A 24,578-nucleotide genomic window follows, 5' to 3' on the forward strand; every position below is an offset into this window, starting at 1 on the left:
CTATTCCCTATATAGTGCACTACTTTAGACCAGAGTGAAAGGAGATACCCAGTCAGTTACACTACTGAATCAGAGTGGTGCTCGGGCCTTCCTTAATCGCCGTCCGCGTTATCAGTGCCCGGGGAACAGTTGTTTTTGGGGATTAACTGCCTTTATCAAGGACTGAATGGCAGATTTTTCTACCTTGACGGCTGGGGGATTCAAACCAGCGACCTTTCGGTTGCTGGCCCCCAACATTCTTAACCGCTATAAAGTGCAGTATAAAGGGAATATTAAACGGTTAGGTCTGCATTTCTATTCTGCTGACATACTGTACAGGGTTGGGGTCAATTCCATTTATATTAGAGTCAATTGATTCAGGAAAAGAACTTAAAATTGATTCAGGAAATTAACTTAAAATTTAAGTCCAATTTTCCTTTATTCAACTAGGCAAGTCAGTGAGAATCCGCTAACGGGATCGATATGACAACAGTCAGTGAAAGTGCAGGGTGCCAAATTCAAAACAACAACAATCCCATAATTAAAATTCCTCAAACATACAAGTATTTTACACTATTTTAAAGATACACTTCTTGTTAATCACACCACAGTGTCCGATTTCAAAAAGGCTTTACAGCGAAAGCAAACCAAACGATTATGTTAGGTCAGAGCCAAGTCACAAAAAACACAGCCATTTTTCCAGCCAAAGAGAGGAGTCACAAAAAGCAGAAATATAAATAAATTAATCACTAACCTTTGATGATCTTCATCAGATGACACTCATAGGACATCATGTTACACAATACATGTATGTTTTGTTCGATAAAGTTCATATTTCTATAAAAAAAAATCTCAGTTTACATTGGCGCGTTACGTTCAGTAGTTCCAAAACATCCGGTGATTTTGCAGAGAGCCACATCAATTTACAGAAATACTCAAAATAAACATTGATTAAAGATACAACTATTATGCATGGAATTATAGAAATACTTCTCCTTAATGCAACCGCTTTAGATTTCAAAAAAGCTTTACGGAAAAAGCACACCATGCAATAATCTGAGTACAGCGCTCAGAGACCAAAACAACCCAAACGGATATCCGCCATGTTGTGTAGTTAAAACCTGTTAAGTCTACCCCCTACTTTTTCGAACATTCTGTTAAAAATCACGCAACATTTCAGCGTCCTTCTACTCATGCCAGGAATATAGTATATGCATATGATTAGTATGTGTGGATAGAACACTTTCTGACGTTTCTAAAACTGGTTAAATCACGGCTTTGACTATAACATAACGTGTGTTTCATCGAAAAGCGGAAGAAAAACCGATCACCAAAATCTGGAAAATATATCAATGCGCCACTTGCATGTATTGTCTATTGGAAAGCAAATTAGATGGGGCTGAGATTGCAAGTCCTACAGCTTCCACACGATGTCGCCAGTCTTGTCAATTGCCTGCGCTTTGTTTCTTGGTCAAACGAGTAAGAGAGATCCCATTCCTTCCCGTCTCCGACAGGATGTTTTGGAGTAGAAATTTCTGAACATGATTTCAAGACGTGGAGCTATTGAATACACATCGCCCCGTGATCAATTTGATAGATTATTAACGTTTACTAATACCTAAAGTTGGATTGCAAAAGTATTTCGAAGTGTTTTGTGAAAGTTTATCGTCGACTTTTATTTTTTTTAAATGACGTTGCGTTTTAAAACGCTGTTTTTTCCTGGATCACACACCTTTCATAGATCGATATCTAGGGTATATATGGACCGATTTAATTGAAAAAAAATACCCAATAGTGATGTTTATGGGACATCTAGGAGTGCCAACAAAGAAGATCGTCAAAGGTAATGAATGTTTTATATTTTATTTCTGCGTTTTGTGTAGCGCCGGCTATGCTAATTATTTTGTTTACGTCCCCTTCGGGTATTTGCTATCAGATAATAGCTTCTCATGCTTTCGCCGAAAAGCATTTTAAAAATCTGACTTGTTGGCTGGATTCACAACGAGTGTAGCTTTAATTCAGTACCCTGCATGTGTGTTTTAATTAACTTTGAGTTTTAACGAGTGCTATTAGCATTTAGCGTAGCGCATTTGCATTTCCAGATAGCTAGATGGGACGCATGCGTGTCGGGTCGACGTAAGAGGTTAACAGAAGTCAGAAATAGCATTATAAATATTCACTTTGATGATCTTCATCAGAATGCACTCCCAGGAATCCCAGTTCCGCAATAAATGTTTGTTTTGTTAGATAATGTCCATAATTTATGTCCAAATACCTCCTTTTGTTAGCGCATTCAGTTCACAAATCCAAATTCATGACGCTCGATCACTATTAGCAGACAAAAAGTCAAAAAGTTCCGTTACAGTCCGTAGAAACATGTCAAATGATGTATAGAATCAATCTTTAGGATGTTTTTAACATAAATCTTCAATAATGTTCCAACCGGATAATTCCTTTGTCTGTAGAAATGCATTGGAACAGAGCTAACTCTCACGTGAACGTGCGTGGCCAGCTCGCTGCTCTCTGGCAGACCTCTGACTCATTCCCCTCTTATTCTCCCCCACTTCACAGTAGAAGCCTCAAACAGGGTTCTAAAGACTGTTGACATCTAGTGGAATATGACCAATATCCCACTGTATCTTCGATAGGCAATGAGTTGAAAAACTACAAACCTCAGATGTTCCGCTTCCTGGTTGGATTTTTCCTCAGGTTTTTGCCTGCCATATGGGTTCTGTTATTCTCACATCATTTGAACAGTTTTAGAAACCTCAGAGTGGTTTCTATCCAAATATACTAATACTATGCATATCTTAGTTCTGGGACTGAGTAGCAGGCAGTTTACTCTGGGCACCTCTGGGCACCTTATTCATCCAAGCTACTCAATACTGCCCCCAGCCATAAGAAGTTAAGAACAGATTCTTATTTACAATGACGGCCTAGGAACAGTGGGTTAACTGGTCTAGGAACAGTGGGTTAACTGGTCTAGGAACAGTGGGTTAACTGGTCTAGGAACAGTGGGTTAACTGGTCTAGGAACAGTGGGTTAACTGGTCTAGGAACAGTGGGTTAACTGGTCTAGGAACAGTGGGTTAACTGGTCTAGGAACAGTGGGTTAACTGGTCTAGGAACAGTGGGTTAACTGGTCTTGGAACAGTGGGTTAACTGGTCTTGGAACAGTGGGTTAACTGGTCTAGGAACAGTGGGTTAACTGGTCTAGGAACAGTGGGTTAACTGGTCTAGGAACAGTGGGTTAACTGGTCTAGGAACAGTGGGTTAACTGCCTTGTTCAGGGGCAGAACGTCAGATTTGTACCTTGTCAGCTCAGGGATTTGATCTAGCAACGTTTCGGGTTATTGGCTCAATGCTCTAACCACTAGACGACCTGCCACCCCTTTGAAAGCATGGAGCATTGAGGAAAACTGAAATCAGAGTTGGAATTTCTGTTAACTTCCTGGCTAAATTGACTGATTTTAAATTAAATTGACCTCATCTCTGTACAGTTTGTTCTTATTCATTCAAAAGCCCATATCTCTGTTTATTCATACCTCTTGTGTTTGAACCTAAAGGCAAACAATCAAATCAAATCCCAAACCACCAAGTCCTCCAGCATCATCATAGCTCTGACAGACGGAAAGCTAGAGGTCTTCATACATCAATTAACAGTTGAAGAGGTGAGCTTGATTTTATTCAAAAATCTACGTTTACATTTTCACGTTTGTTAGTTCAAGATTATTATTTTTTTTCCAGACACACCGATTAAACATGGCGTTGGACTAAAAACCAATGCTCAATGGACAATCTTAATATAAATGCTTTTTAGTCCATGACTCAACATAATCTGGATTCGAGAAACTGGCCATTAATATCCAAATGCAGAGTGTTACTTATTGTTTTAAATTTAAAGTTATTCATATTTTTTCTCAAATACAGGCCAACATTGCGAGGACCTACGGTGCTCGAGTGTACTGTGTTGGTATCAAGGACTTTGACGAGCAACAGCTAGCCGAGGTGGCTGACACCAAAGATCAAGTGTTCCCTGTCAAAGATGGTTTCCATGCACTCAAAGGCATAGTAAATTCAGTAAGTTTGCATTGTTTTGTTCATTTCTTTGTTAATTTATTCGCTAGAAATGTACAATAAGGGTTCTGATTCAAGGTAATTTATAATGGAAGTTACTCTTGCTTGAAGAGCCAGATGTTCAAATTGAGGTGCATGAGAAAGAGCCATGAGCACGTGCATGAGAAAGAGCCATGAGCACGTGCATGAGAAAGAGCCATGAGCACGTGCATGAGAAAGAGCCATGAGCACGTGCATGAGAAAGAGCCATGAGCACGTGCATGAGAAAGAGCCATGAGCACGTGCATGAGAAAGAGCCATGAGCACGTGCATGAGAAAGAGCTATGAGCACGTGCATGAGAAAGAGCCATGAGCACGTGCATGAGCCCTTGGAAATAAGCTTTTGTTCCTCTGGGTCCTCCAACATGGCCGTGTCTCCTCAGTGCCTTGTCTGTTTCCTCCAACATGGTCGTGTCTCCTCAGTAATGTCTGTTTCCTCCAACATGGCCGTGTCTCCTCAGTGCTGTGTCTGTTTCCTCCAACATGGCCGTGTCTCCTCAGTACTGTCTGTTTCCTCCAACATGGCCGTGTCTCCTCAGTACTGTCTGTTTCCTCCAACATGGCCGTGTCTCCTCAGTACTGTGTCTGTTTCCTCCAACATGGCCGTGTCTCCTCAGTACTGTCTGTTTCCTCCAACATGGCCGTGTCTCCTCAGTACTGTCTGTTTCCTCCAACATGGCCGTGTCTCCTCAGTACTGTCTGTTTCCTCCAACATGGCCGTGTCTCCTCAATGCTGTGTCTGTTTCCTCCAACATGGCCGTGTCTCCTCAGTGCTGTGTCTGTTTCCTCCAACATGGCCGTGTCTCCTCAGTACTGTCTGTTTCCTCCAACATGGCCGTGTCTCCTCAGTACTGTCTGTTTCCTCCAACATGGCCGTGTCTCCTCAGTACTGTCTGTTTCCTCCAACATGGCCGTGTCTCCTCAGTACTGTCTGTTTCCTCCAACATGGCCGTGTCTCCTCAGTACTGTCTGTTTCCTCCAACATGGCCGTGTCTCCTCAGTACTGTCTGTTTCCTCCAACATGGCCGTGTCTCCTCAGTACTGTCTGTTTCCTCCAACATGGCCGTGTCTCCTCAGTACTGTCTGTTTCCTCCAACATGGCCGTGTCTCCTCAATGCTGTGTCTGTTTCCTCCAACATGGTCGTGTCTCCTCAGTGCTGTGTCTGTTTCCTCCAACATGGCCGTGTCTCCTCAGTGCCTTGTCTGTTTCCTCCAACATGGCCGTGTCTCCTCAGTACTGTGTCTGTTTCCTCCAACATGGCCGTGTCTCCTCAGTACTGTCTGTTTCCTCCAACATGGCCGTGTCTCCTCAGTACTGTCTGTTTCCTCCAACATGGCCGTGTCTCCTCAGTACTGTCTGTTTCCTCCAACATGGCCGTGTCTCCTCAGTACTGTCTGTTTCCTCCAACATGGCCGTGTCTCCTCAGTACTGTGTCTGTTTCCTCCAACATGGCCGTGTCTCCTCAGTACTGTCTGTTTCCTCCAACATGGCCGTGTCTCCTCAGTACTGTCTGTTTCCTCCAACATCGCCGTGTCTCCTCAGTACCGTGTCTGTTTCCTCCAACATGGTCGTGTCTCCTCAGTACCGTGTCTGTTTCCTCCAACATGGCCGTGTCTCCTCAGTACTGTGTCTGTTTCCTCCAACATGGCCGTGTCTCCTCAGTGCTGTGTCTGTTTCCTCCAACATGGCCGTGTCTCCTCAGTGCTGTGTCTGTTTCCTCCAACATGGCCGTGTCTCCTCAGTACCGTGTCTGTTTCCTCCAACATGGCCGTGTCTCCTCAGTGCTGTGTCTGTTTCCTCCAACATGGCCGTGTCTCCTCAGTACTGTCTGTTTCCTCCAACATGGCCGTGTCTCCTCAGTACTGTCTGTTTCCTCCAACATGGCCGTGTCTCCTCAGTACTGTCTGTTTCCTCCAACATGGCCGTGTCTCCTCAGTACCGTGTCTGTTTCCTCCAACATGGCCGTGTCTCCTCAGTACTGTCTGTTTCCTCCAACATGGCCGTGTCTCCTCAGTGCTGTGTCTGTTTCCTCCAACATGGCCGTGTCTCCTCAATGCTGTGTCTGTTTCCTCCAACATGGTCGTGTCTCCTCAGTGCTGTGTCTGTTTCCTCCAACATGGCCTTGTCTCCTCAGTGCCTTGTCTGTTTCCTCCAACATGGCCGTGTCTCCTCAGTACTGTCTGTTTCCTCCAACATGGCCGTGTCTCCTCAGTACTGTCTGTTTCCTCCAACATGGCCGTGTCTCCTCAGTACTGTCTGTTTCCTCCAACATGGCCGTGTCTCCTCAGTACTGTCTGTTTCCTCCAACATGGCCGTGTCTCCTCAGTACTGTCTGTTTCCTCCAACATGGCCGTGTCTCCTCAGTACTGTCTGTTTCCTCCAACATGGCCGTGTCTCCTCAGTACTGTCTGTTTCCTCCAACATGGCCGTGTCACCTCAGTACTGTCTGTTTCCTCCAACATGGCCGTGTCTCCTCAGTACTGTCTGTTTCCTCCAACATGGCCGTGTCTCCTCAGTACTGTGTCTGTTTCCTCCAACATGGCCGTGTCTCCTCAGTACTGTCTGTTTCCTCCAACATGGCCGTGTCTCCTCAGTACTGTCTGTTTCCTCCAACATGGCCGTGTCTCCTCAGGACTGTCTGTTTCCTCCAACATGGCCGTGTCTCCTCAGTACTGTCTGTTTCCTCCAACATGGCCGTGTCTCCTCAGTACTGTCTGTTTCCTCCAACATGGCCGTGTCTCCTCAATGCTGTGTCTGTTTCCTCCAACATGGCCGTGTCTCCTCAGTACTGTCTGTTTCCTCCAACATGGCCGTGTCTCCTCAGTACTGTCTGTTTCCTCCAACATGGCCGTGTCTCCTCAGTACCGTGTCTGTTTCCTCCAACATGGCCGTGTCTCCTCAGTACCGTGTCTGTTTCCTCCAACATGGTCGTGTCTCCTCAGTACCGTGTCTGTTTCCTCCAACATGGCCGTGTCTCCTCAGTACTGTCTGTTTCCTCCAACATGGCCGTGTCTCCTCAGTACTGTGTCTGTTTCCTCCAACATGGTCGTGTCTCCTCAGTACCGTGTCTGTTTCCTCCAACATGGTCGTGTGTCCTCAGTACCGTGTCTGTTTCCTGCAACATGGTCGTGGAACAGCCTGACAGTTTAACAGTTCGTCATTGGCCTCAGGGTGACACTAGTCATACTTCTCAGAGAAAGGAAATATTCAGCCACTATTGACGGACGGTAGTGGGCGGGACATTCTCCCATGAAACTCCTCCTATCCGCAGAGCTGCAAAGCATTGATCAGCTGAAAGATTGTTTTGAGTCCAAATGAAACACAGAGCATTCTCTCCAGTGATATGTAATATTGGACGCTGCTGTACGAGCAGGCCTCGTTGCTCCTCACTCGGATTTCTACGATTTGAGATCATCTGTGCAGCTTTCAGCTTTCTTTCCGTGGTGACTTCACGACAAATGTTCCAGACAAGTCAGAGCCACTTCTCATCGTTTTGTTTTCCATTAAGCGTTTTCATGAGCAGTTTTGAAAGACTAGTAGTGACTTCACGTAGTAAATGAGGACAGGAAGTACTGTACAAACACTGTTTGTTCAACCCAATGGTTTGATTGTTGACTGGAGTATAATAAGGAAGTTGTATTTGTCACATGCACAAGTACATTTAAATTCCTTGGAAGCCCTTCTTTACAGCAACATTAAATATCAAAATAGTATGACAAAAAAAACTGGAGAAATAAGAAATAATATCGGAAGAGAAAGTCAGCTATATACAGGGTCGGCTATATACAGGGTCGGCTATATACAGGGTCGGCTATATACAGGGTCGGCTATATACAGGGTCGGCTATATACAGGGTCGGCTATATACAGGGTCGGCTATATACAGGGTCGGCTATATACAGGGTCGGCTATATACAGGGTCGGCTATATACAGTGTCAGCTATATACAGGGTCGGCTATATACAGGGTCGGCTATATACAGTGTCGGCTATATACAGGGTCGGCTATATACAGGGTCGGCTATATACAGGGTCGGCTATATACAGGGTCGGCTATATACAGGGTCGGCTATATACAGGGTCGGCTATATACAGGGTCGGCTATATACAGGGTCGGCTATATACAGTGTCGGCTATATAATAGGGTCGGCTATATACAGGGTCGGCTATATACAGGGTCGGCTATATACAGGGTCGGCTATATACAGGGTCGGCTATATACAGGGTCGGCCACTATATACAGGGTAAGGTTTATATACAGGGTCGGCTATATAATAGGGTCGGCTATATACAGGGTCGGCTATATAATAGGGTCGGCTATATGCAGGGTCGGCTATATGCAGGGTCGGCTATATGCAGGGTCGGCTATATGCAGGGTCGGCTATTTTTATTTTATTTTATTTTTGTATTTTTATTTCACCTTTATTTAACCAGGTAGGCTAGTTGAGAACAAGTTCTCATTTGCAACTGCGACCTGGCCAAGATAAAGCATAGCAGTGTGAACAGACAACACAGAGTTACACATGGAGTAAACAATTAACAAGTCAATAACACAGTAGGAAAAAAAGGGGAGTCTATATACATTGTGTGCAAACGGCATGAGGAGGTAGGCGAATAATTACAATTTTGCAGATTAACACTGGAGTGATAAATGATCAGATGGTCATGTACAGGTAGAGATATTGGTGTGCAAAAGAGCAGAAAAGTAAATAAATAAAAACAGTATGGGGATGAGGTAGGTAAAAATGGGTGGGCTATTTGCCGATAGACTATGTACAGCTGCAGCGATCGGTTAGCTGCTCAGATAGCAGATGTTTGAAGTTGGTGAGGGAAATAAAAGTCTCAAACTTCAGCGATTTTTGCAATTCGTTCCAGTCACAGGCAGCAGAGAACTGGAACGAAAGGCGGCCAAATGAGGTGTTGGCTTTAGGGATGATCAGTGGTGGGTGGTATAAGGTGCTTTAGTGACAAAACGGATGGCACTGTGATAAACTGCATCCAGTTTGCTGAGTAGAGTGTTGGAAGCAATTTTGTAGATGACATCGCCGAAGTCGAGGATCGGTAGGATAGTCAGTTTTACTAGGGTAAGTTTGGCGGCGTGAGTGAAGGAGGTTTTGTTGCGGAATAGAAAGCCGACTCTTGATTTGATTTTCGATTGGAGATGTTTGATATGAGTCTGGAAGGAGAGTTTACAGTCTGGCCAGACACCTAGGTACTTATAGATGTCCACATATTCAAGGTTGGAACCATCCAGGGTGGTGATGCTGGTCAGGCGTGCGGGTGCAGGCAGCGAACGGTTGAAAAGCATGCATTTGGCTTTACTAGCGTTTAAGAGCAGTTGGAGGCCACGGAAGGAGTGTTGTATGGCATTGAAGCTCGTTTGGAGGTTAGATAGCACAGTGTCCAAGGACGGGCCGGAAGTATATAGAATGGTGTCATCTGCGTAGAGGTGGATCAGGGAATCGCCCGCAGCAAGAGCAACATCATTGATATATACAGAAAAAAGAGTCGGCCTGAGGATTGAACCCTGTGGCACCCCCATAGAGACTTCCAGAGGACCGGACAGCATGCCCTCCGATTTGACACACTGAACTCTGTCTGCAAAGTAATTGGTGAACCAGGCAAGGCAGTCATCCGAAAAACAGAGGCTACTGAGTCTGCCGATAAGAATATGGTGATTGACCGAGTCGAAAGCCTTGGCAAGGTCGATGAAGACGGCTGCACAGTACTGTCTTTTATCGATGGCGGTTATGATATCGTTTTGTACCTTGAGCGTGGCTGAGGTGCACCCGTGACCGGCTCGGAAACCAGATTGCACAGCGGAGAAGGTACGGTGGGATTCGAGATGGTCAGTGACCTGTTTGTTGACTTGGCTTTCCAAGACCTTAGATAGGCAGGGCAGGATGGATATAGGTCTGTAACAGTTTGGGTCCAGTGTGTCTCCCCCTTTGAAGAGGGGGATGACTGCGGCAGCTTTCCAATCCTTGGGGATCTCAGACGATATGAAAGAGAGGTTGAACAGGCTGGTAATAGGGGTTGCGACAATGGCGGCGGATAGTTTCAGAAATAGAGGGTCCAGATTGTCAAGCCCAGCTGATTTGTACGGGTCCAGGTTTTGCAGCTCTTTCAGAACATCTGCTATCTTCATTTGGGTAAAGGAGAACCTGGAGAGGCTTGGGCATGTAGCTGCGGGGGGGGCGGAGCTGTTGGCCGAGGTTGGAGTAGCCAGGCGGAAGGCATGGCCAGCCGTTGAGAAATGCTTGTTGAAGTTTTCGATAATCATGGATTTATCGGTGGTAACCGTGTTACCTAGCCTCAGTGTAGTGGGCAGCTGGGAGGAGGTGCTCTTGTTCTCCATGGACTTCACAGTGTCCCAGAACTTTTTGGAGTTGGAGCTACAGGATGCAAACTTCTTCCTGAAGAAGCTGGCCTTAGCTTTCCTGACTGACTGCGTGTATTGGTTCCTGACTTCCCTGAACAGTTGCATATCGCGGGGACTATTCAATGCTATTGCAGTCCGCCACAGGATGTTTTTGTGCTGGTCGAGGGCAGTCAGGTCTGGAGTGAACCAAGGGCTGTATATCTGTTCTTAGTTCTGCATTTTTTTGAACGGAGCATGCTTATCTAAAATGGTGAGGAAGTTACTTTTAAAGAATGACCAGGCATCCTCAACTGACGGGATGAGTTCAAAGTCCTTCCAGGATACCAGGGCCAGGTCGATTAGAAAGGCGTCGGCTATATACAGGGTCGGCTATATACAGGGTCAGCTATATACAGGGTCAGTTATATACAGGGTCAGCTATATACAGGGTCAGCTATATACAAGGTCAGCTATATACAGGGTCAGCTATATACAAGGTCAGCTATATACAGGGTCAGCTATATACAGGGTCAGCTATATACAGGGTCAGCTATATACAGGGTCAGCTATATACAGGGTCAGCTATAGTTGAAGTCGGAAGTTTACATACACCTTAGCCAAATACATTTAAACTCAGTTTTTCATAATTCCTGACATTTAATCCTAGTAAACATTCCCAGTCTTAGGTCAGTTAGGATCACCACTTTATTTTAAGAATGTGAAATGTCAGAATAATAGTAGAGAATTATATATTTCAGCTTTTATTTCTTTCATCACTTTCCCAGTCGGTCAGAAGTTTACATACACTCAATTAGCATTTGGTAGCATTGCCTTTAAATTGTTTAACTTTGATCAAAGTTTTGGGTAGCCTTCCACAAGCTTCCCACAATAAGGTGGGTGAGTTTTGGTCCATTCCTCCTGACAGAGCTGGTGTAACTGAGTCAGGTTTGTAGGCCTCCTTGCTCGCACACGCTTTTTCAGTTTTGTCCACACATTTTCTATAGGATTGAGGTCAGGACTTTGTGATGGCCACTCCAATACCTTGGCTTTGTTGCCCTTAAGCCGTTTTGACACAACTTTGGAAGTATGCTTTGGGTCATTGTCTATTTGGAAGACCCATTTGCGACCAAGCTTTAACTTCCTGACTGATGTCTTGAGATGTTGCTTCAATATATCCACATAATGTTCCTCCCTCATGATGCCATCTATTTTGTGAAGTGCACCAAATATAACGATGGTCATTATGGCCAAACAATTCTATTTTTGTGTCATCAGACCAGAGGACATTTCTCCAAAAAGTACGATATTTGTCCCCATGTGCAGTTGCAAACCATAGTCTGGCTTTTTTATGTCAGTTTTGGAGCAGTGGCTTCTTCCTTGCTCAGTGGCCTTTCAGGTCATGTTGATATAGGACTTGTTTTTACTGTGGATATAGATACTTTTGTACTTGTTTCCTCCAGCATCTTCACAAGGTCCTTTGCTGTTGTCCTGGGATTGATTTACACTTTTCTCACCAAAGTATGTTCATCTCCAGGAGACAGAACGCGTCTCCTTCCTGAGCGGTATGACAGATGCGTGGTCCCATGATGTTTATACTTGCATAATATTGTTTGTACAGATGAACGTGGCATTTGGAAATTGCTCCTAAGGATTGTTTTTTTTCTGTGGTCTTGGCTGATTTCTTTATATTTTCCCATAATGTGACTCAAATGATGTCAATTAGCCTATCAGAGTCTTCTTAAGCCACGACATCATTTTCTGGAAAGTTCTTTAAAGACACATTCAACTAAGTGTATGTAAACTTCTGACCCACTGGAATTGTGATACAGTGAATTATAAGTGAAATGATCTGTCTGTCTGTAAACAATTGTTGGAAAAATGACTTGTGTCATGCACAAAGTAGATGTCCTAACCGACTTGCCAAATCTATAGTTTGTTAACAAGAAATTTGTGTTTTAATGACTCCAACCTAAGTTTATGTAAACTTCTGACTTCAACTGTATACAGTATATTTGTAAAGTGTTCAGACCCCTTGACCTTTTCCACATTTTTTTACGTTACAGCCTCGTTCTAAAATTGATAACATACTTTTTTACCTCATCAATCTACACACAATTCCCCATAATGACATCATAATACCCCATAATGACGTCATAATACCCCATAATGACATCATAATACCCCATAATGACATCATAATACCCCATAATGACATCATAATTTGACAAAATCAAAACAGAAATCACCTAATTTACATAGGTATTCAGACCCTTTGCTATGAGACTCGACATTGAGCTCAGGTGCATCCTGTTTCCATTGATCATCCTTGAGATATATACATGTAAACGGGGCTGAATACTTGGTAATATACTAGTGGTAATATATACATGTAAACAGGAATAATAGTGACCAGGAACATAATAAATAGATAGATATTAATGGTAATTAATAATCACTTATCAACAGTGTAATGGGAGTGAACCATCTCATCAGTGATCATGAGAATCCAAAGACCATCAATAACCTACAGAAATTGAGACAAACGCATGCAGTATTAATCCATATGGAACGCCTTGATTGGCCAGTGAGTGACCAAGCCCTCTCGTCAAAACCCACAACCCATCCTCTTTCAGGCCACCGCCAGCCATTGCGCTCCTAATAACCGCTGTGAAAAATAGCAAAAAATGTTTGTGGCCGCACCCCGCTGGGCATATAGCGCTACCGCCAGCGATGAGATTCACCATTAAGTTAGTTTGGTTCATACACAACATACTTACAGTAATCATATGGGGCGGCAGGGTAGCCTAGTGGTTAGAACGTTGGACTAGTAACCGGAAGGTTGCAAGCTCAAACCCTCGACCTGACAAGGTACAAATCTGTCGTTCTACCCCTGAACAGGCTGTTAACCCACTGTTCCTAGGCCATCATTGAAAATAAGAATTTGTTCTTAACTGACTTGCCTAGTTAAATAAAGGTTTTAAAAAAATATGATATGACCCTGATGACTGATGGGGCTCTACACATCTCAACCTATATTTACTTAAAGGTACGATCTGGGAATCTGTACAATGGTTGTTTTTTAATTCATGATGACTGACTGCCAGTCCGTTTATCTAGAGGACTGAGTGAATCTACCAGAGCTTTATATTTCCCCACATCCTTCTTCTGCATAACAAATTCAGGTGGCGGGGCTGCCATATTTCTGAAATACAAAATCACAGATTGTACCTTTTTTTTTAAAGGTTCCAAATCAGACTGTCATATTTAATAACGCCCTGGTAACTGCTCTCTCCACTTCAGATTGAAGTTTCCGTGGCGACGTCCATGAGGGGTGCCATATATTTGCCGTTAATATGCTCCTTTTTTTTTTTACCGATTGTGTACCGGTGGATTTGCATAGTTTGCCCTTTGTTGATTTATTGGCGTAGTAGGAGATAATGTGATGACAGTCGGCTCACATAGAAGGCCTTTTTATAGGATAACGCCTCAGGGTTTTAAATAGAACGGAGGAATGGGATGGTCTGGTATAATTTCCCCATAAAGGTTTTACATAGCTCCCTCATCTCTCTGTCTCCCCCACTCATCCCACATAGCTCCCTCATCTCTCTGTCTCCCCCACTCATCCCACATAGCTCCCTCATCTCTCTGTCTCCCCCACTCATCCCACATAGCTCCCTCATCTCTCTGTCTCCCCCACTCATCCCACATAGCTCCCTCATCTCTCTGTCTCCCCCACTCATCCCACATAGCTCCCTCATCTCTCTGTCTCCCCCACTCATCCCACATAGCTCCCTCATCTCTCTGTCTCCCCCACTCATCCCACATAGCTCCCTCATCTCTCTGTCTCCCCCACTCATCCCACATAGCTCCCTCATCTCTCTGTCTCCCCCACTCATCCCACATAGCTCCCTCATCTCTCTGTCTCCCCACTCATCCCACATAGCTCCCTCATCTCTCTGTCTCCCCCACTCATCCCACATAGCTCCCTCATCTCTCTGTCTCCCCCACTCATCCCACATAGCTCCCTCATCTCTCTGTCTCCCCCACTCATCCCACATAGCTCCCCCCCATAATCTCTCTCTCCCCCACTCAGCCCCCCACATAGCGCCCTCTCTCTCTCCCCCCGTTCTCCCCCACATAGCACCTCTCTCTCCCCCACTCATCCCCCACATAGCGCCCTCTCTCTCCCCCACTCATACCCCACACAGCTCTCTCTCTCGCCCCCGTTCTCCCCCACATAGCGCCCTCTCTCTCCCCCACTCATCCCCCACAAAGCTCTCTCTCTCGCCCCCATTCTCCCCCACATAGCGCCCTCTCTCTCCACCACTCATCCCCCACACAGCTCTCTGTCTCCCCATTCTCCCCCACATAGCACCCTCTCTTACCCCCACTCATCCCCCGCACAGCTCTCTCTGTCTCCCCCATTCTCCCCCACATAGCGCCCTCTCTCTCCTCCAATCATCCTCCACTCATGTCCCACATAGCTCTCTCTTTCTTCTCCTCTCTCCTCCTTTACGTAGCTCTTTCTTTCTTCTCCTTTCTCTCCCACATAGCTTCCCCTCCCTTCTCCTCTCTCCCCGTCTAAAGCAGTCGGTTCAGCAGATCGAACAGGAGACATTTCTAAGGTGTTACAGTCTAATCTGTCCTCCACAAGTCGACACAGTCTGATAACAACTGTGATATATCTATTATGCATCTGAGTAATGCTGCCGTATCCAGTGTGTGTGTGTGTGTGTGTGTGTGTGTGTGTGTGTGTGTGTGTGTGTGTGTGTGTGTGTGTGTGTGTGTGTGTGTGTGTGTGTGTGTGTGCCTGTGTGTGTGTGTGTGCGTGCGTGCGTGCGTGTGTGTGTGACTAATGTTGTCATATCCATTCCGTTCTGCAGATATTAAAGCAGTCCTGTACAGAGATCCTGACAGTAGAGCCGTCCAGTGTCTGCGTTAACCGTGAGTGGTGGATTGTGGTCAGTGTGTGGTTGTGTGTATAGCTGTTGGTGTGTGTGTGGTTGTGTGTCTTTGTGTGTATAGCTGTTGGTGTGTGTGTGGTTGTGTGTCTTTGTGTGTATAGCTGTTGGTGTGTGTGTATAGTTGTTCCCACCAGGTTGGAAGGGATATTCTTTTTCTGTGTATGTACAGATGTAAGATCTTAATTTGAGCCAGTTTGCTACAGCAGGATAATATTTTAATGTATTTTCCCTTTATTTAACTACTCAGTTAAGAACAAATTCTTATTTACAATGACGGCCTACCCCGGCCAAACCCTCCCCTAACCCAGACGATACTGGGCCAAACCCTCCCCTAACCCAGACGATGCTGGGCCAAACCCTCCCCTAACCCAGACGATGCTGGGAAAAAACCCTCCCCTAACCCAGACGATGCTGGGAAAAAACCCTCCCCTAACCCAGACGATGCTGGGCCAAACCCTCCCCTAACCCAGACGATGCTGGGACAAACCCTCCCCTAACCCAGACGATGCTGGGCCAAACCCTCCCCTAACCCAGACGATGCTGGGCCAAACCCTCCCCTAACCCAGACGATGCTGGGACAAACTCTCCCCTAACCCAGATGATGCTGGGCCAAACCCTCCCCTAACCCAGATGATGCTGGGACAAACCCTCCCTTAACCCAGATGATGCTGGGACAAACCCTCCCCTGACCCAGATGATGCTGGGACAAACCATCCCCTAACCCAGACGATGCTGGGACAAACCCTCCCCTAATCCAGATGATGCTGGGACAAACCCTCCCCTGACCCAGATGATGCTGGGACAAACCATCCCCTAACCCAGACGATGCTGGGACAAACCCTCCCCTAATCCAGACGATGCTGGGACAAACCCTCCCCTAACCCAGACGATGCTGGGCCAAACCCTCCCCTAACCCAGACGATGCTGGGCCAAACCCTCACCTAACCCAGACGATGCTGGGACAAACCCTCCCCTAACCCAGACGATGCTGGGACAAACCCTCCCCTAACCCAGACGATGCTGGGACAAACCCTCCCCTAACCCAGACGATGCTGGGACAAACCCTCTCCTAACCCATACGATGCTGGGCCAAACCCTCCCCTAACCCAGATGATGCTGGGACAAACCCTCCCCTAACCGAGACGATGCTGGTCCAAACCCTCCCCTAACCCAGACGATGCTGGGCCAAACCCTCCCCTAACCCAGACGATGCTGGGACAATTGTGCGCCGCACTATGGGACTCCCGATGATGGCCGCTCAAGGAACCCCTGTTATGTGGATTATCATTCATGGATATTTGTGTGTCTCTGTCTGTGTGTGTGCGTGTGTGTGTGAGCATATCTCCTGCGTCTGTGTGTTCTCCTAGGGCCCCTCTGCTCACTATCTCATGCGTCTGTGTGTTCTCCTAGGGCCCCTCTGCTCACTATCTCATGCGTCTGTGTGTTCTCCTAGGGCCCCTCTGCTCACTATCTCCTGCGTCTGTGTGTTCTCCTAGGGCCCCTCTGCTCACTATCTCCTGTGTCTGTGTGTTCTCCTAGGGCCCCTCTGCTCACTATCTCCTGTGTCTGTGTGTTCTCCTAGGGCCCCTCTGCTCACTATCTCCTGTGTCTGTGTGTTCTCCTAGGGCCCCTCTGCTCACTATCTCCTGTGTCTGTGTGTTCTCCTAGGGCCCCTCTGCTCACTATCTCCTGTGTCTGTGTGTTCTCCTAGGGCCCCTCTGCTCACTATCTCCTGTGTCTGTGTGTTCTCCTAGGGCCCCTCTGCTCACTATCTCCTGCGTCTGTGTGTTCTCCTAGGGCCCCTCTGCTCACTATCTCCTGTGTCTTGTTTACATAACACAGAGTCGTTTGACATCGTGCTGCGAGGGAACGGCTTCTCCGTGGGACGAGGCAACGACGGGGTTGTCTGTAGCTTCATAGTTGGCACGCAGACATACAGTAAGTACAGAAACACACACGTATACACACACACACACAGAGAGAGACACACACACACACACACACACACACACACACACACACACAGAGAGACACACACACACACACACACACACACACACACACACACACACACACACACACACACACACACACACACACACACACACACACAGAGAGAGACACACACACACACACACACACACACACACACACACACACACACACACACACACACACACACACACACACACACACACACACACACACACACACACACACACACACACACACACACACACACACACACACACACACACACACACAGAGAGAGACACACATATCTTACAGGAGCCATCGTAACATGTCAAGTGAAAGACCCAACAGAATATAGAAGTGTGAATGTTGTAAGGCCTATGTACCTTAGTAATTCAGTTTCTTATTTAAACATGTAGTCTGTTCTGTCAAGCAATATACAGTGGCAAGAAAAAGTATGTGAACCGTTTGGAATTACCTGGATTTCTGCATAAATTAGTTATCAAATTTGTTCTGATCTTTATCATAACAATAGACAAACACAGTCTGCTTAATACACTAATAACACACAAATTATTGTATTTTTTCTTGTCTCTATTGAATACATCATTTAAACATTTCACAGTGTAGGTTGGAAAAGGTATGTGAACCCCTATAGGATAATGACTTCTCCAAAAGCTAATTGGAGTCAGGAGTCAGCTAACCAGGAGTCCAATCAATGAGACGAGATTGGAGATAGTTAGCTAGAGCTGCCTTGCCCTATAAAAAAACATGAAGCATTGCCTGATGTGAACCATGCCTCGAACAAAAGAGATGTCAGAAGACCTAAGATGAAGAATTGTTGACCTGCATAAAGCTGGAAAGGGTTACAAAAGTATCTCTAAAAGGATTGACACAAGGCTTAAGACAACTTGTCTATAAATGGAGCACTGTTGCTTCTCTCAGAGCACAGCGCAGAATGAGGTTCAATGAGGTTAAGAAGAATCCTAGAGTGTCAACTGAAGACTAACAGAAATCTCTGGAACATGCTAACATCTCTGCTGACGAGTCTACGATACGTAAAACACTGAACAAGAAAGGTGTTAATGGGAGGACACCACAGAAGAAGCCACTGCTGTCCCAAAAAAAAACATTTCTGCACATCTGAAGTTTGCGTAAGTGCACCTGGATGTTCCACAGCGCTACTGGCAAAATATTCTGTGGACAGATGAAACTTCAGTTGAGTTGTTTGCAAGGAACACACAACACTATGTGTGGAGAAAAAAAGGCACAGTACACCAACATCAAAACCTCATCCCAACTGTAAAGTCTGGTGGAGGGAGCATCATGGTTTGGGGCTGCTTTGCTGCCTCAGGGCCTGGACAGCTTGCTATCATCGACGGAAAAATTAATTCCCAAGTTTATCAAGACATTTTACAGGAGAATGTTAGACTATCTGTCCGCCAATTAAAGCTCAACAGAAGTTGGGTGATGCAACAGGACAACGACCCAAAACACAGAAGTAATCAACAACAGAATAGCTTTAATTGGCTCAGTCAGAGTCCTGACCTCAACCCGATTGAGATGCTGTGGCATGACCTCAAGAGAGCAGTTAACACCAGACCTCCCAAGATTATTGCTGAACTGAAACAGTTTTGTAAAAAGGAATGGACCAAATTCCTCCTGACCGTTGTGCAGGTCTGATCCGCAACTACAGAAAACGTTTGGTTGAGGTTATTGCTGCCAAAGGAGAGTCAACCAATTATTAAATCCCACTCTACCCCTCTACCCCTTTCCCCCCTCTACTCCTCTACCCCTTTCCACCTTCTTCCCCCTTCTACCCCTTTCCCCCTTCTACCCCTTTCCCCCTCTACCCCTCTTTCCCCCTTTCCCCCCTCTACCCCTTTCCCCCCTCTACTCCTCTACCCCTTTCCCCACTCTACCCCTTTCCCCCCTTCTACCCCTTTACCCCTTCTACCCCTTTCCCCCCTCTACCCCTTTCCCCCCTCTACTCCTCTACCCCTTTCCCCACTCTACCCCTTTCCCCCCTTCTACCCCTTTACCCCTTCTACCCCTTTCCCCCCTCTACTCCTCTACCCCTTTCCCCACTCTACCCCTTTCCCCCTTCTACCCCTTTACCCCTTCTACCCTTTCCCCCTCTACCCCTTTCCCCTCTACTCCTCTACCCCTTTCCCCTTCTACCCCTTTCTCCCCCTTCTACCCCTTTCCCCTTCTACCCCTTTCCCCCTCTACTCCTCTACCCCTTTCCCCACTCTACCCCTTTCCCCCTTCTACCCCTTTACCCCTTCTACCCCTTTCCCCCCTCTACTCCTCTACCCCTTTCCCCCCTCTACCCCTTTCCCCCCTTCTACCCCTTTACCCCTTCTACCCCTTTCCCCCCTCTACCCCTTTCCCCCCTCTACTCCTCTACCCCTTTCCCCTTCTACCCCTTTCCCCCTTCTACCCCTTTCCCCTTCTACCCCTTTCCCCCTTCTCCCCCTTTCCCCCTCTACTCCTCTACCCCTTTCCCCCTCTACCCCTTTCCCCCCCTCTTTCCTCTGTCCCCTTTCCCCACTCTACCCCTTTCCCCCTTCTACCCCTTTACCCCTTCTACCCCTTTCCCCCCCCCTCTACCCCTTTCCCCTCTACTCCTCTACCCCTTTCCCCACTCTACCCCTTTCCCCCTTCTACCCCTTTACCCCTTCTACCCCTTTCCCCTCTACACCTTTCCCCCTCTACCCCTTTCCCCACTCTACCCCTCTACCCCTTTCCCCACTCTACCCCTTTTCCCCCTCTACCCCTTTCCCCACTCTACCCCTCTACCCCTTTCCCCACTCTACCCCTCTACCCCTTTCCCCCTCTACCCCTTTCCCCACTCTACCCCTCTACCCCTTTCCCCACTCTACCCCTTTCCCCACTCTACCCCTTTCCCCCTCCACCCCTCTACCCCTTTCCCCACTCTCCCACTCTACCCCTTTCCCCCTCTCCCCCTCTACCCCTTTCCCCACTCTACCCCTCTACCCCTTTCCCCACTCTACCCCTCTACCCCTTTCCCCACTCTACCCCTCTACCCCTTTCCCCCCTCTACCCCTCTACCCCTTTCCCCACTCTCCCACTCTACCCCTTTCCCCTCTACCCCTCTACCCCTTTCCCCACTCTACCCCTCTACCCCTTTCCCCACTCTACCCCTCTACCCCTTTCCCCACTCTACCCCTCTACCCCTTTCCCCACTCTACCCCTCTACCCCTTTCCACCCTCTGGGGCCCTCTACCCCTTTCCCCACTCTACCCCTCTCCCCTCTCTCCCACTCTACCCCTTTCCCCCTCTCCCCACTCTACCCCTTTTCCCCTCTCCCCCCACTCTACCCCTTTCCTCTCTCCCACTCTACCCCTTTCCCCCTCCCTCTCTCCCACTCTACCCCTTTCTCCCTCTCTCTCCCACTCTAGCCCCTTTCTCCTCTCTCTCCCACTCTCTCCCTAGGAGGTCTCTCCCCTCTCCCCGTCTCTCCCCTCTCCCCCAGTCTCTCACCTCTCTCCCCAGTCTCTCTCCCTCTCTCCCCCTCTCTCTCCCTCTTTCCACCCCTCTCTCCTCCTCTCTCTCCCTCGTCCACCACTCTCCCCCCCTTTCCCCTCTCTCCCACTCTACCCCTTTCCTCTCTCCCACTACCCCTCTCCCACTCTACCCCTTTCCCCCTCTCCTCTCTCCCACTCTACCCCTTTCTCCCTCTCTCTCCCACTCTACCCCTTTCCCTCTCTCCCACTCTACCCCTCTCCCACTCTACCCCTTTCCCCCTCTCCCTCTCTCCCACTCTACCCCTTTCTCCCTCTCTCTCCCACTCTCTCCCCGTCTCTCCCCGTCTCTCCCCGTCTCTCCCCTCTCCCCGTCTCCCCCAGTCTCTCACCTCTCTCCCCCAGTCTCTCCCCTCTCTCCCCCAGTCTCTCTCCCTCTCTCCCACTCTACCCCTTTCTCCCTCTCTCTCCCACTCTCTCCCCGTCTCTCCCCGTCTCTCCCCGTCTCTCCCAGTCTCTCCCCTCTCCCCGTTTCTCCCCTCTCCCTGTCTCTCCCACTCTCTCCCCTCTCCCCCAGTCTCTCCCTCTCCCCCAGTCTCTCCCGTCTCTCCCCAGTCTCTCCCCTCTCCCCCAGTCTCTCCCCTCTCTCCCCAGTCTCTCTCCCTCTCTCTCCCTCTTTCCACCACTCTCTCCCAGTCTCACCCCTCTCTCCCCCTCTCTCTCCCTCTTTCCACCCCTCTCTCCTCCTCGCTCTCCCTCGTTCCACCACTCTCTCCCCCTCTCTCTCCCTCTTTCCACCACTCTCTCCCAGTCTCACCCCTCTCTCCCCCTCTCTCTCCCTCTTTCCACCACTCTCTCCCCCTCTCTCCCCCACTCTTCCCCTCTCCTCTTTCCATCTTGTCCCATTTTTCCTCGTGACAAATGTCTTGACTACACTACTGTATATTTTGCAAGTCAATTGTGTGTGTGTGTGTGTGTGTGTGTGTGTGTGTGTGTGTGTGTGTGTGTGTGTGTGTGTGTGTGTGTGTGTGTGTGTGTGTGTGTGTGTGTGTGTGTGTGTGTGTGTGTGTGTGAGCCTGAGTGTGGTAGGGAAGTGTGTGTGCAGGGAAGTCATTCTTGTCTTTATTTTCCAGATCAGAAGCCAAGTGTTGTGCGGAATGATTATCTCCTGTGTCCTGCACCAATGCTCTATGCAGTCGGACAGTAAGTAGCCAATGAGAAGGTGGTTTCATTAAGACGTGTGTGTGTGTGTGTGTGTGTGTGTGTGTGTGTGTGTGTGTGTGTGTGTGTGTGTGTGTGTGTGTGTGTGTGTGTCTGTGTGTGTGTGTGTGTGTGTGTGTGTGTGTGTGTGTGTCTGTGTCTGTGTGTGTGTGTGCGTGCGTGCGTGCGTGAACACATCCTCACTGACATTTCAAAACCGTACCGGTGTATCTATGTCGTTAAATCAAGCCAGCCCTCACATACTTTCCACAATTTGAAAGCACTTCAGACGTGTATTTAACTTATGGTCTGACCAATAAAACAGAAAGGCACTGCAGAGCTCAAGAACTGAAATAGAGTATGTAGAGATTATTCTTCCCTCACGGTTTTAGTAATCCTCAAACACAACAACATCTTCTACTTATGTCCTCTCTTTGACTCTAAAATAGTATGATTGTATTGCAGGGAAATGTGGTCCAGAACATATCAAGATCAGAAACGTTCCATGAGGTTTTTAAATGTATAGCAAGTTGATCTACTCACAATCCGACAGTAACATCATCTCATGTAATCCACTCAAGTGTCCAAAACATCCAAAACTGCTGCTGATAACATGATTTTTTTTTTACAATTGTCCTTTGGTATTAATATTTTCAATGTAGAATTGACCCTATTTCTCCTTCAGTATAGAGCACACTGGGGCGGTAGGGTAGCCTAGTGGTTAGAGCGTTGGACTAGTAACCGGAAGGTTGCAAGTTCAAACCCCCGAGCTGACAAGGTACAAATCTGTCGTTCTGCCCCTGAACAGGCAGTTAACCCACTGTTCCTAGGCCGTCATTGAAAATAAGAATTTGTTCTTAACTGACTTGCCTAGTTAAATAAAGGTAAAATTAAAAACTGGGTCAGGGCCTGTATTCACAGAGGCTTAGGGAAGGAGAGCTAAATCTCTGATCAGTTTTGCCTTTTAGATCATGATGACTAGGAGGGAAGAACCTGATCCTTGATCATTCTGTGAGACTCTTTGTGAAAACATGCCCTGACGGAACCTGAACTCCTCCTGCTCCTGTAAACTGAAGAGTCTTGCTTAATTAACTCTTGGCATGGCCTTGGTGAGCTGTTAGGCCCGGTACAACGGGGCTGGGGCGGGCCAGGGTAGTGGGTAAACACATCTGTTCTGGGGCTTTTAAAGGGTTGTGTGACAGATGCAGCGATTCCCTTCTCCACGCTCTCTTCATTTAAATAATTCACCGTGCTACCGTGACAATCCCCTTTCCTGCCCATCCCTGCCCCCCCTGACCACCTGCATCATGGAATCATGCAACGTCTGAAAGTTCTGTCTCCGACTCCGTCCATCTGTCTGCCTCTCTGCTGACTCCGTCGCCGGTGATGCTGGGGGATTGGTTGGTTAGCATGGACGGCTAGCAGAGGAAAAAGCCTGTATAACGTTGAAGATGGATTATATTGGCCAAGAATATTGAGCTTTTTGTGGTGCTTTGTGTTCTCTGGTTTGGTCTATAAAACACGTGGTTTAGTCTACAACATGTGGTTTAGTCTATAACATGTGGTTTAGTCTATAACATGTGGTTTAGTCTACAACATGTGGTTTAGTCTATAACATGTGGTTTAGTCTATAACATGTGGTTTAGTCTATAACATGTGGTTTAGTCTATAACATGTGGTTTAGTCTATAACATGTGGTTTGGTCTATATCATGTGGTTTAGTCTATAACATGTGGTTTAGTCTATAACATGTGGTTTAGTCTATATCATGTGGTTTAGTCTATAACATGTGGTTTAGTCTATATCATGTGGTTTAGTCTATAACATGTGGTTTAGTCTAACATGTGGTTTAGTCTATAACATGTGGTTTAGTCTATAACATGTGGTTTAGTCTATAACATGTGGTTTGGTCTATAACATGTGGTTTGGTCTATAACATATGGTTTAGTCTATAACATGTGGTTTAGTCTATAACATGTGGTTTAGTCTATATCACGTGGTTTAGTGGTTTAGTCTATAACATGTGGTTTAGTCTATATCATGTGGTTTAGTGGTTTGGTCTATAACATGTGGTTTAGTCTATAACATGTGGTTTGGTCTATAACATGTGGTTTAGTCTATAACATGTGGTTTAGTCTATAACATGTGGTTTAGTCTATAACATGTGGTTTGGTCTATAAAACGAGGTTTGGTCTATAAAACACGTGGTTTAGTCTATAACATGTGGTTTAGTCTATAACATGTGGTTTGGTGGTTTGGTCTATAACATGTGGTTTGGTGGTTTGGTCTATAACATGTGGTTTAGTTTAAGGCATGTTGTCCTTATAGGCGACTATTGTATGTGTGCCTGGTTGGTAGTTAGTAGGTACAGAGTTCAGATTTGGTCTATAGATATGGTCTATAGTATAGATATGGTCTATAGATATGGTCTATAGATATGGTCTATAGTATAGATATGGTCTATAGATATGGTCTATAGTATAGATATGGTCTATAGA

The 24,578-nt window shown here is 46.8% G+C and overlaps 1 protein-coding gene across 1 annotated transcript in view; it reads left to right on the forward strand.

Moving 5' to 3' along the window:
- Window positions 1-24,578, forward strand: part of LOC118376983 (anthrax toxin receptor 2-like) — a 157,605-nt gene that overhangs the window by 20,000 nt on the left and 113,027 nt on the right. Inside the window, exons 5-9 of the mRNA XM_052479683.1 lie at window positions 3,545-3,649; window positions 3,909-4,058; window positions 15,338-15,398; window positions 17,261-17,356; window positions 22,014-22,083. Coding sequence (XP_052335643.1) covers window positions 3,545-3,649; window positions 3,909-4,058; window positions 15,338-15,398; window positions 17,261-17,356; window positions 22,014-22,083 — 482 coding nt within the window. The remainder of the gene's footprint in view (window positions 1-3,544; window positions 3,650-3,908; window positions 4,059-15,337; window positions 15,399-17,260; window positions 17,357-22,013; window positions 22,084-24,578) is intronic.

Source organism: Oncorhynchus keta, chromosome 25 (genome assembly GCF_023373465.1).
Source record: "Oncorhynchus keta strain PuntledgeMale-10-30-2019 chromosome 25, Oket_V2, whole genome shotgun sequence".
NCBI lineage: Eukaryota > Metazoa > Chordata > Actinopteri > Salmoniformes > Salmonidae > Oncorhynchus > Oncorhynchus keta.